General features: G+C 40.7%; 1 protein-coding gene across 1 annotated transcript in view; it reads left to right on the forward strand.

Moving 5' to 3' along the window:
* The window catches only part of Tmem241 (transmembrane protein 241), a 120,696-nt gene that overhangs the window by 64,613 nt on the left and 42,280 nt on the right, over positions 1-13,803 (forward strand). Inside the window, exons 12-13 of the mRNA XM_046433747.2 lie at positions 2,393-2,462; positions 6,715-6,808. Coding sequence (XP_046289703.1) covers positions 2,393-2,462; positions 6,715-6,808 — 164 coding nt within the window. The remainder of the gene's footprint in view (positions 1-2,392; positions 2,463-6,714; positions 6,809-13,803) is intronic.

Below are 13,803 nucleotides of genomic sequence, written 5' to 3' on the forward strand. Positions count from 1 at the left end.
GCTTCTGGGTTGAGCTCTGGTGGACTTGGACCTGGCCAGCAGCATGCTGCAACCCCTTGAGGGGTATTGATGGCAGAGTCACTAATCTTTGCTGTTTAGGGTTTCTGTTTACAAGTGCCTCAGGGCAGGGATGTGGCTCAGTAGAAGAGCACTTCCCTGGCAGGCACAAGGCCTTGGGTTCAATTCCCAGTACCACAAAAAAGAAAAAAAAAAAGTGCTACTTGAGTAAAAGAAAAAGGAGCATCAAAGGAGAAGCATCTGGAGTCAACTGGAAATTGAGGACCATATAGCCAACTGCAAACACATTCTCACCTGGGAAAACAAGCAATCCTCAGACCTTACAGTTGTCCTGTGTTCAGTAGGGCCTGCTTGTGTCAGGTGAGGGGCGACACAGTGGCTGCAGAGATGAGTAGGATGTCTGCTCTCAAAGATTTCCTAGCTCTAGGAGGTGGGACATGAGTGACTTCAAATAAGTCCAGTGTGCAAAATATATGAAGGTGTTAGAAATGGCTCAGCAGTAAGGGCAGACTATTTTATTATTTTTTTCTCTCTCAATTTTTGGGATCCATTTTCAGGATCTGGGTGAGGGTTACTATCTGACAATTCCCTGAGAACTGTGATTTATTCCTTGTTTTTCTCCCTCCCAGTCTCCCATTCCTCCCATTCCTCTGCCTTTCAGACCCCTTTAAAGTCTGGGCCGGGTTGTAAAAATTGCCAACACGCCCGTATGTCCTGTTTGCCCTTCTGGAGTGCTTCCGAAAAAGACTGGGTGCCAAAAGGAGGCATAACCTAAGGGGTCTCAAGGTCCTGGACGTAATTGCTCACCCTCTCTGTCATTCCTCATTATCATACTGACTGCGATATACTTCCTCTCACACTGAGAGGGAAATTGGGAAAGAGCCAGGAACCAACAGCTGCTGAAGGGACAGAACCAATTCTCCATGGACATCCCTTCCGCATGCCTGAGCAGGGGCTTTGGCCACTCTTGAGGTCCCAGTCCCCAGGGTTACTTTGGCTGTTACTTCAGCGGGGAAAGGGACCTCACAATACAGCCATGCCCTTCACGGACTGGAGATATGATCTGATGGTGTCATTTCCAAGTTCCTGGTTAGACAGCACAGGTATTCAGTGGCATGATGGCCCAAAGAGAACAAGATCTCCTCACCTCCTATCAGTCTTCATGAAAAAACCCCAAGAAACCCTTTAAGTTAAACATATGTATGTGCATGAACAAATGAAGATAATAGTCCACTATTAAAAAAAATCTTTCAGAGAAATAGAATCCAGAACTTTCTTCCCAATAGATGGTTGAATCATCAGAGATCATTTAGATCTTTGAGGAAGTGTAGAAGCCCATGTGTCTTTGGTTCTGAAATTCTTGATTAGCAGGTCTAGTGGTGGAGGAAACACAGCCTGCATGTTCCACTGCTATTCGATGTTCCATGAATATTTAGAAAAATCAGCCCTTTCATTCCAGTCCACCCAGAACTGAGATCCAGACCAAGGGCCAGGGGTCTGGAGGGCCAGGCTCCTGCAGACTCAAAAAAAAAAGAAAAAATCCAGATTTGGAAGGATTAAGCTATCCACTGTGGAAATGCTTAATTCCTTTTCTCAGGACATTTTTGGAAGGCTTTCTGCTTTTTTAATCTCCTGACTTCTTGTTTGTGACTAAGTTCAAATTCCAGAGAGGGAAGCCGCCAGTATGTGTGATTATTTCCTCTTGCACCAAGTGGAACTAAAAGAATGAACTTACTTCACAAGAAATAAATGTACCCTTTGGACCTTAAACTGAAATGAGTTGCACAGTCAGTCTGGCCCCGGTGCTGCTGGTGCAGTAATTAAATACGAAAATGCAAAAAGATGTCAGGAGAATGCATTCACAATCTTTTTTTAGACATAAAACAGAAAAATTGAAAAGAATCTTAAGAGACTTTCCCCTACCACACCCTCCCTTGTGCAGGGATGGCTGCCTGGTGAAGAGAAAAGATTTTAGAGTTTGAATTAATTGGGGTGCACATTCTGGCTCCACAGTTCAAGAAGTATGTAGTCTTAGACTCTCCCTTCACTTCTCTGCACACCAGTTAAAATGGGGACCATAGAATCCCATTGAGTTGTTACAAGGATGGAAAGAGATAAAGACAGAAAGCTTTTAGTGTGGGCCCGTGTGTGAAGATGCTCTTGCTACGACATCATCGTTGTTGTTGTTATTATTATCTTATTAGAAAGCAGAGCCAGTAACAGAGTCCCTAGGAATGCCATAGTGAGGCTGCTCAATGTGCAGGGGCTGCTGTGCCCAAGACCTTTGCCTTGTGTTTCCTGGGGCAGCTGGAAGAGGGGCATAAGGGCATGAGGACTGTGGGGGCCATTGTTTCACTATTGCTGTGGTCCTCAGGTGACCTGTTCAGCGTCCTGGACTTCCCGTTCCTGTATTTCTACAGATTCCATGGCAGCTGCTGTGCCAGGTAATGTTGAACTTACAAATGTGTATGCTTTCTGTGCAATCAGCTGTGACTTTGTGAAGTTCAGGGTCACTGCCAGTCATAGGAATAAGTGGCAGAAGCCAGTGGTGGTGGGTGCAGTGGGAAGCAACCTGCTTGTCCCCTGCAGGTTGTTCCTGGCACCCAAAGATACTCAGGGCTGGCCATGTCCAACAAGGACCCCTGACCTGCAGATGTCGCTCAACCATGGTGGTGGTTTTCAAATGTGCTAAAGAGTGGGGCTTTCCCCACTCTTTTCCCCTCATAAGCAAATCTCATAGAGGACTTTAAAAAAAAAAATATATATATATATATATATACACACATATAAATTACATATTATATAATAATGTATATAAATTTCCAAGTATGTAAATATATATTTTTCTTTTTGAAAAGTGTGGTGGTACCCACCTATAATCCCAGCAACAAGGGAGGCTGAGGCAGGAGGATCTCAAGTTCAAGGCCAACCTGGGAAAGTTAGACCCTGTGTCAAAATAATAAATAGAAAGGGCTGGGAATGTAGCTTAGTGGTAGAGCACCACTGGGTTCAATCCCCAGCACCAAAAAAAAAAAAAAAAAGTTTGCAATTTTTATCTTACATATCAATATATATAATATATATATTTTAATATATTTTGTGGTTTTGGGAATCAGATCCAGGGGCAATCTACCACTGAGGTACATCCCTAGTCCTTTTTAAAAATTATTTTTTATCTTTAGTTATTTATTTATTTTTCAGTTTTTTGATTACTCAGATTTGAACTCAGGGGCACTTGACCACTGAGCCACATCTCCAGCCCTATTTTGTATTTTATTTAGAGACAGGATCTCACTGAGTTGCTTAGCACCTCCCTGTTGCTGAGGCTGGCTTTGAACTAGCCATCCTCCTGCCTCAGCCTCCCACACCACTGGGATTACAGGTGTGTGCCACTGCTCCCAGGTTATTTTTTATTTTTAGATAGGATCTTACCAAGTTGCCCAGGCACTCCTCAAATTTGCAATATTTCTGTCTCGGCTTCCTGAGTCACTGGGATTATGAGTGTGTACCACCACTCCCAGCCAGAACTTTAATATATTAAACTGATATAACTGATTCAGTTCAAGGGAAAATTTGGTTCCAGAAGCCTACCCGCTTAGCTTCCACTTGGGCCTCCCTTTTACTCCCAAAGGCAGACCCTAGAAACCGCCATTGAATCCTGAAACTTTTAGAAACAAATTATAGAAATCAGTGACTAGATGTCTAGACAACAAGGTGATCATTAGTATTTGACCTTGGCAAGGAGTTGGGGATATAGGTGAATCAGATGGATTTGTCCAGACACACAGAAGTGCATTCCCACCTTTTCTGGTGGCAATCCTGAGAAGGGGAAGACTTCTGTGGGAGGTCTCAAAGCTTGTATTCTGGTACAGTGGGAAGAGCGAACTTGGGCTGAGCCCCAGGACTGCTACTTACTAACTTTGGGCAAGTTACATCAACTCTTCTAAGTCTTAGTTTTCTCATCTGTAAAAATGGGAAAATAATACCAATATAGGGCTTTTCGTATATATCAGATCAAATATATATAAAGTCCTAAGCCTGACCCAATAAATGGTGGCCATTATTATTAACTGTTCAAGTCACCTACAAGTAAGATGTTAACAAACTATGAACAATTGCTATGTAAAAGCCAGACCTCCATTCCCACACATAAAATGGTACCTTGTGAAGCAGTGAGTCTTTACATAGAGGTAAAAAATGGATATGTGGATAGATACTATTTTTTTTAGTTGTAGATGGACCCAATACCTTTATTTATTGATTATTTGTGGTGCTGAGGATCGAACCCAGTGCCTCACATGTGCAAGGCAAGCACTCTACCACTGAGCCCCAGCCCCAGCCCCGATACTATTTCTGATGGGGTTTGCCCTGCTCCTCAAGCATATTAGGGTAAAGGAAAAGAAAGAATCAGTGTTAAAATTTGTCTCTACAATTGAGCCTCAGAATGATTTTTATCACCATAGAAAAGTTCCAGGGAGCTCTGTAACAGAATGCATCTTGCCAGTTCCTGTCAATTTGATTTGGCCTGTTCACTTGTCTGTTAGCTGGGATTCCTATGTCATAGAGCAGCCGGGCCTGTGGATTGGCTTCTCTTTGAGTGTGACTATTTGGCAGCCTGGGCAAGTGGCAGGGAAGGGGAGGTCCACAGTTGTTTATTATTTGGAACAGAGCAGTATGTTCCCAGCTCATTGGTGTGTCTTTGTGGAGTAACAGTCTTGCTTTACTTCTGCTCCTTTAATCTGCAGCTTTCTCATAACCCAACAAATAGTGCACTTCAGGTGTTTTTATTTTAAAGATTTGGAAATCTTTGAATGGATTTAACTGTTATATTTTGCCTCCTAGCTTGGTGTCTTTTTTTTAGTTTTATTTTTTAGTTGTTGATAGACCTTTATTTATATGTGGTGCTGAGAATCGAACCCAGTACCTCACACATACCAGGCAAGTACACTATTGCTGAGCCCCAGCCCCAGCCCCACTGGCATCTTTTTTAAGAATGGGTCCAGTTTCCCCATGTCATTTCAGTGGCTTCTCCTTGTCTGTATCTCGGACCGAGAATTTCACCTTCAGGAGGTCCTGCCTGGGGTGAGGGTGGAAGTCACCAAGAGGAGCTACGGAGCACAGCTCCTCGCTGTCCACTTCCATCTTCATGATCTTGGGCACCTGGAAGCTCTCACTCTGTCTGGCTGGTCAAGAACACATCTCCTTGGTGAGGTTTGAAGAGCCATGGAGACCTGAATTCCAATTGTACTTGTGCCTCAATTTCCTTGTTAATAAAATGAGACTTTGGGGAAAGTAACCTTTCTGATCTAAAGTCTCTGGTCCATAAGATTGAATGAGGACTGCTATGCTTATTCCTTATGCCTCAGCAGAACCCAGGCAAGAAAAAGGGGGATTTGGTCAAGATCATGAGGGTCAATGAATACAGCTAAGAATAGAAGTCCAGGCTGCTTGATCTAATTGGGTAAGTCTTACCCACAGTGCCTCCTTGCCTTTTGGGTGTGAGGCTTGATAACTTAATCCACAGCTGTCCAGTCTCCCATGACTGCAGATGCAAATCTGAATAGACTTTGCAGGTGATCAGGGCCAAAGCCACAGAAATATACAGGGGAAACCTAATGCCTGTCCCTGGTGCTGCTCCAAGAATGTGGCTATGAAACTAGTCTAATCTAATGAAGTGAAAGTACACAATTCTGTGAAATTTGGTCCTAGGTGTATTTGATTCAGTTGAGCCTGCTTCCAGACACCTGATTGGTGTGAGGGTTAAAGCCACATACCAGTGTCTATAATAAAAGTCAGAGGGAAATATGGCACTCCAGACTCCTGAAAAAATGAAATATAGCTCTCTAGCTTGGGGTACAACTAAAATCATATCACGTAGTTATGAATTTTCAATTAAATTAAAAGCGACACTCAAGCTACCACTTGAACACATATGCAAGAAGTCAGTCTCTGTCTCTTGCAGTCTCTCTGCCTCATCTCTTCCCCAGTTGTCCTACCTCCACTTGCGAGGAGGAGTTGAGAGCTTTGGTCCTGACCACACAGTGACACTTTTGAATATGGTTCCAGCATAGGACCTGCTGCACGGGTCCTGCGGTGACAATACCCTTGCTGGTCTAGACCTCCGAATGCTGCTCCACCGTCAGGCTCCTGTGGGTGAGGCTCTCTCAGTTCACACACAGGTGTTGGGCATCATTCCAGAGCATAGCTTCTAGGAAGATCTGCCTGGCTTGGGGACTTCTGGCTTTGCCACATGTGTTACTAGAACCAGCCTTCAGATTCTTACCTTGAGCCCAGGGCCCAGTCCAGACCCTTTCTAACATCTGGAGAGTTTCCCTTTGACAGTTTGTTTTCTTGAAAGAAATTGAGGTTCTATCTTGGCAAGTACTGTGTTCCAGAAATAATACAGGGAGGAGCAGTGGTATTGTCTGCTACATTTTTTTTTCTTTTATGATTTAGCCAGAGACCTCCCAAATTTCTGTACCTCTCCCTACCTCTGATGACATGTTCTCATCATAGCCTCTTTGAAAAATAGAGCTTCATGGACTTCGATTTTTTTCTATCTTTATCCAAAAATCACCAGGAAACACAGATGTGACAGAGGTAATGCAATAATTAGGAATTGGCCACTAAAATGGAGTTGGCTAATGGCTCAAGGAAGACAGTATCACTAACAAAAGAATATTTTTCTCCTTCCAGTGGATTTTTAGGTTTCTTTCTCATGTTCACTACAGTGAAACTAAAGAGCCTTCTGGCCCCAGGACAGTGTGCAGCCTGGATTTTCTTTGCTCAGGTAAGAGGGAAGGGGGAGGGGTGGGAAAGTCTGTCCCAAGAGGCTATGTAGCCAGTCTTCTCAGAGCCTGGGGAATGTAAGTTTGATCTTCAGGAAAGCGTTGCTAGTCACCTTCCCTGAGCCTGGTACTTATTCAGATAACAGTTTCTGAGGCCTTTTGCCTATTTTATCAGCATGACATATTAAATTTTATCACACTTGTGGAAGGTGACCATGCGTAGGCCCTTCATTTCCCAGAGCTTTAATTTGCCCATAAGAAAATGAGAGGTTTCATCAACACTAAAACTCTAGTGTTTTGTCCAACATCTAAGAAACTGGGGTCCAGAGATATGGGGCAGTTCATTTTCCTTCCCAGGGCTGTGAGGGTGTCCAGAGCTCAAGTCACTTACCTAAGAGCCCTCAGGCCATCTGTGGAGACAGTGGAAGGAAAATCAACAAATGGCTGGGTCTGAAAGCTTCAATGAAGCCTTCCAAAAAAAGACTGTTAGGAGAAGGGTCTTTGTGTATCTGATTGACCATGGCTGAAGCATAAGGGAAAGAAGTGAGTAAACTGTGAAGGAACAAGAGCAGAAAACCAGCTGTGGGAGGCACCATCTTAACCGAAGTGCTTTGAGACTAATGTCTTTCCACAGGCCTATTTCATTTCCCTCATGTATGTGAAGGAGTCAAGGATAGGGCCTTAGGTGCTGCTTCTGAGGAGTGAGATTTTCTAATTAATTTAATCAAATGAAATAATTATCAAAACTTGTGCCTTTGGTCATATGTATTTGGGGGAAAAGGTTTTTAACTTTTTCACAGGGAGGAAAAGCAAACATTTCTTTCTCTCTCTCTCTCTCTTTCTTCTCTCTCTCTCTCTCTCTCTCTCTCTCTCTCTCTATATATATATATATATATATATATATATATATATATTACCAATGGACCTTTATTTTATTTATTTATTTGCAGTGCTGAGAATCGAACCCAGTGCCTCACACATGCCTGGCAAGCACTCTACCACTGAGCCACAACCCCAACCCCAACCCTACATTTTTCTTTGAAAATAAAATTTCATAGTGATATTTCCACCTACATGGTCTATATTTTGATAGCATTAATGATTTAATTCCAGAAGAATGTAGAGTGCTTGAGATATTGTTTTCTGGCATGAGAGAGTGAGGAGGTTGACAAAACCTTCCCCCCAAAGCAAATGGGAAGATGGAAGAAAGACTATCAAAAACATCCATTTTCATGCTCTAGAACTAAAGGCAGTTAGTAATAACAGACTCAGAAGCATTTGTTCAAGGAAATTACTAAGCTTGGGGTAGGAACAAAATTGATTTGTGGTGTTCTTCACCATCTTGATCCCATTCCCCTCCTCCCCTCCAGCACTGTTAGGTGATGGTTCAACCAGGTAGGGTAAACTGAAAGCTAACAGGCTTGCTGCTGCTTCCAGAAGGGGCTCACTCTTTTTGGAGGATTGTCAGTTCAAGTGGCCAACTTGGTGGTAAATGAGCAGAAGAGGCCAATACTTCCAAGGGGTTGAGTTTATAGTCCTCTTTGAAGCAAGGTCTTTCTGGTGACTTAATAAGTAGTTCTGGGAGGTGAGAGAGCCATCAGGGGCTTCATGGCTTTCTGTATATCCCAGATTGAACTTATTCTGTGTGCATGATCAGGAAAGATGGAGCAGGTCCAAGACACCCACGTATACCTGGCCAGTGGAGCCCATGAGCACACACACAGGGTTTGTGGGAAGCCAGCAGAAGGTAAAAGCCAAGGTGGACGTGAAAATAGCCTGAGGTTTGCACGTGCTCCCCAGCCCACACACAGAATCAGAAGCAGAGGGAAGCGTTCTGGCTCAAGACAGAATACTAAGCTATGCACACATGGGGATAACCCTTGGAAATCAGACTTAGAAACAAAAACTTAGAAAAATAAATTTAGTAGAGGCATCAGCAACTGTCCCTTATGTGGGAGACAAATATCACAGACTTAGTTTAGGAAAATTATTAAATAAGAAAAACAATAGCAACAACTCCTGTGGGAAAAAAAATCAGAATTCAGAGTACTAATTAAATTGCCCAGAATTCAACAAAACATTTAGACATTATGTGGGAAAAGAGCACCCATAGGAACTAGCTCTGAGCATCTGTCCTCTGATGGAGGATTTAGCTGAAAAACACTGTAAAACACCTATTTAAATATGTTCAGAAATTGGGAGGCAGCCATGTTTAAAGAGTCAAAGGAAACACTCAACGAACACAGAATTTCAATAAAAGAGATTTTTTTTTTTTTAAAAAGATACAAATGGAAATTCTGGATTTGAAAAGTATAACTGAAATAAAAATTCTCTATATGGACTCAACAACAGATATGAGATGGAAAAAGAAAGAATAAGTGAACTGGAGGGTAGAACAAAAGAAATTATTCGACCTAAAGAATAAAGATTTTTTTTAATTGAAAAAAAAAGTGAACAGAGCCTTAGAGACCTGTGAGACATCAAGTGTATCTATCCATATATATATAATAACAATCCCAGAAGAAGAGGAGATGGAATAGATGAAACATTTAAAGAAATAATTGCTGAAATACCCCATCTGATGAAAAATGTTAATTTACCTATCTAAAAAGCTTATCATAAGAACAATCAAAAAGAGAAACTTACCTAGACAAATTGTAATCTAGCTGCTAAAAGATGAAATAATCTTATCAGCAGCTAGAGAAAATGATTTAACATTTAAGAAAACAATACAATTAATAGCTGACTTCTCATCAGAAACAATGGAGGACATTTGTATTTCTTCTTTTGAGAAGTATCTGTTTAAATCTTTTGCCCTTTTATTGATTGGCTTATTATTTATTTTGGTTTTAAGTTTTTTTGTTCTTTATATATAATGGATATTGATTCTCTGTTGGAAGAGGAGACAGCAAAGATTTTTTTCCTATTCTGGAGGTGCTCTCTTCATATCCTTATTTCCTTAGCTATGCAGAAGCTTTCTAATTTGATGCCACCCACTTATTGATTAAAATGGGAGGATCTTATGAAAATAAAAGGAGACTTATAGAATGGAGGAAGGGGATTAAGAGGGAGGGAGGAGGGAAAGACATGGGGAAGTACCGTGGAGTGAAATCTACCAGACTATGCTGTGCCTCTATACTAATATAACATAATAAATCATATGTGTGTGTATAAAATTATGATATACTAATTTAATTAGTAATAACAATAATAGCAAGGAGATGAGTAGAGCAAGTGGATTTGTGGAGAAGGGGAGGAAAAGGAATGGTACTGGGGAATGATATTGATCAAATTATGTGCATGTAGGAATATGGCATAATGAATCCCACTATTATGTATAATTACAATGCACCAGTAAAAATAGGAAGACAGAAGAAAGTAGGATGACACATTCAGCATGCTACAAGAAAAGCCTATCAACTTTGATCAGAAAAACTGAGCTTCAAATATGAAAGAGAAATAAAGACTTCCAAATAAAGACAGATTTATTGCTAGCAGCCATCAATAATTACATTAAATATGAATGGACTAAATATCCCACTAAAAAACCAGATTGGATTAAAAACTATATTCTATCTACAAGAAACATACCTTAGATTCAGAGACACAAATAGACTGAAAGTGAGGATGTGGAGAAACTAGAACCCTCATAAATTGCTGGTTCATATGTATGCAACCACTTTGGAAAAGTTTGGTATTTTTTAAAAATGTCAAACTTAAATGGACTTACAATGCATCAGTTCTAAAGAATTCAATTAAAATAAATGAAAATATTTGTCTACCAGAAGCCTTATACATGGGTGTTTATAGCAGCGTTATTCATAACAGCCCAAAACTGGAAACAATCTAAGTGTGACTTTATTGGCTAATAGATAATAAGATACGCACGTGCACACACACACACACACACAAATATCAGTCAACAATAAGAAATTAGCTACTAATACATTGGTATGACATGGATGAATCTCAGAAACATTAAGTGAAAGAAACTAGTCACAAAGTAATGCATATAGTATTGTGCCATTTTATGGGAAATGTTCAGAAAAGGCAAACCTTTGGAGACAGGATGTATCCGCATGGTTTTTTGGAACAGAAACTGATTGCAAAATATGCTTGAAGGAGTTGATTTGGGTAATGGAAATATTCTATGACTGGAGTATAATGATGATTGCACAATCATTTAAATTAATTTATTAAGTTTGCTCATTAAAAATCATTGCATTTTATAATTACAGCAATTTCATCCCTGGAAATTGTAAAGTAGCAATACACAAGCAATCTGCTTGTATCTTGTCCTTTATGATTTGGTAGGACATTTTTTCTTTATGTGGCTTTGTCTAGTTGATCATTAGTGTCATAAATCTTCTTTTTATTTGTTTTAATTTTTCCCTAAACTCTACGGGAGGTTTAGAATCTCTTTCTCAAGAGTTACTTCAGAAGAGGGATGATTTCTAATGGGTTGCTGTGGTTTAAGGCTAATCCTTCTTAAGTATGGAAGATTGAATTAGATGAGCCATTAAAGTCTCTTTCAGCCTCAGTACATGGAGCAATCTCTCTCTTTCTCTCCCCTCCCCTTTTTTATTTTCTATTGACAATAAGTTCTGTGATCCTCAGTGTCAAAATATGCATATGTTATTTGGACCACCTACACATCCACATGTACTGACATTTGAAATATGACACGATTACACTTAGTAATACAGCATTTCCTCATGATGTCAAATGACTCCACTGGTGTCAGCATATTCAGAAAGTGACTCAGAAGGATGTTCCATTGGTGCCAGAGGAGAATTTGGATCCTGCTAGAGACTCATGATACATGGGCAGGAAGGTCATTAGGGGCTCAGGGTGCCTTTTTCCTTGCTCCAAAAAGGATCCGTTCTTGACCATTTTCCAAGGAGTTGTCACAAGAGCTTCATCACTTCTAAATTCTCAGGAAAGCCATTCATTTCTCTTTCTGGTTCTTACTTTTCTCAGCATATTTTTCTGGCTTGAGAATACTTAGCATAGAGAAAAAAATTCCTTCAAAGACATTTAATACTCCTATCATAATTATCATTTTCTCTATGGAAATTCAATACACATTTTAAGAAACTAAAAATATCAGAATATTTAGCAACTTTTTTTTTTAAATCTCTCCCCTTCATTTTGGTAAATTCAGGCATGTGAAATATAATTATATCAGTAGAATGCTGGGATCCCCTCTCACTTATAAAGTAAAAGATTAATGCAAGAAGAAAGTAAAAACAATTTAAGACAAAAGTGTTGAAACTTATAAAAGTACAAGGAAGGTGTGGTAAGAATTTTCATTTTTTCCTAGTGCATTTCTCTAGCAGATTTCAGTCCTCCCATGAGAATTCTTTCTAGATTGAGTGGTGCCTTGTCTCATCCTTGTTAACTTCAAATCAGCTTCAGTTCTTAATATCACTGGAAAGAGGCAACAGAGGCCAGAATGAGTTTGTGTTGAGGACAAGCCAGGGAAGTGAAGCATCCCCCGATAGCAGTACCAACTCTCCAGGATCCTGAGCATCCACTACTTGCTACCTCCTCTTTTATTGTGGGCAGGTGGGTACCAGGGATTGAGCTCAGAGGCACCCAACCACTGAGCCACATCTCCAACCCTTTTTTGTATTTTATTTAGAGATAAGGTCTCACAGAGTTGCGTAGAGCTTTGCTGTTGCTGAGGCTGACTTTGGACTCACGATCCTCTTGTCACAGCCTCCTGAGCCACTGGGATTACAAGCATGCACCACCATGCCCAGCTACTTGCTACCCCTTTTAAAACTCTCTCCATAAGAAGACTTTTTTCCTTATTTCCTTAACTAATGCCATAATTGCCGTCACCATTTTCTGTCCTGAAGGTAATTATAGACCAGAAATCCATGTCTGTTTTTTTTATGTCCTTGGGGAAATAATTTTTCTTTAGCTTGCCTAGGATTGGTCTCTTAGTTTGGTTTTATTTGTGTTTTGACTGTTAGAGTTTCTTCTTTCACGTACACAGGGCCAGGACTAGGGTGACCCTCACTCTCTTGGTTATGCAGTGCTGGTCAGTACCTGTGAGGGAACAAGTACCTCCTTAAATGTTATAACTTGGTGCCTTGTGTGCCTCCTCCTAGTCCTTTCCCTAAAACTGTGTCATAATTTGTTACTAGTCAGAAACAGGTTGCATTTCCGTGGAATTTAAGATACACTGGATTCTTAGTTTGGGGATTATTAGAAGGGTCTTATATCAAGGTATATGGGTGCTCTTTGGCCTCTTTTGGGGACATGATTGTACCAGTCAACATTTTTTAGGGAAATCTTTGGAGTATCTGATAGCAGTCAGGAGGGAGAAATGAATTGTTATGTGGGGTGATGGCATAAAGCCTCTTAGTATTCAGAGGAGAAAGTCAGAATCACAAGGGGTAAGACTGTTACATCATCATGCCAAGCTAGGTGGCAGGAAAGTGGCTGACACTGGCCCCTGCAGGTCAAGTTGCATGGGAAAGGTGGAAGAATAGAATGAGGGCCTTTCACAACCAGCAGCAGGGCCCCCTAAGCAAGATGAACAGCTGGGGAATCACGATAAATTAATATGACCACCGGAGAAGAGAGTAGAGGCGTGAGGGAAAATCAGGCCCAGAATTCGCATGACAAGAAACCTGAAAAGCTATCCCATAGAGACCACTGTGGGCCTCTGAATGAGCTGATTACTGGTAAATAATATTTGAGCAGGTTAATATGGAAATAGTGCTTAAATTGATCAGAACTGAGCTTTAGGCATTTAAGAGGGAGGTAAATCAAAGCATTAATGTCAAGAATAAAGATGAAAAACCAAACTTGACTGACAATTGAAAGGAAAATTGATTTTAATAATTTATCATATAATTGTTATGTGATATGATTAAAGAATTAGATAATGAAGACTTGGATCATTTCAGAACAGGTGGGTAATGACAGTTGGACATTGAGGATGGGGGACGATCACCAGCAGCTTGAAGGTTTATAATTGGAG

This window comes from Marmota monax, unplaced genomic scaffold (genome assembly GCF_021218885.2).
Source record: "Marmota monax isolate L192 unplaced genomic scaffold, Marmota_monax_Labrador192_F-V1.1 WCK01_AAM20220418_F8-fsc00126, whole genome shotgun sequence".
NCBI lineage: Eukaryota > Metazoa > Chordata > Mammalia > Rodentia > Sciuridae > Marmota > Marmota monax.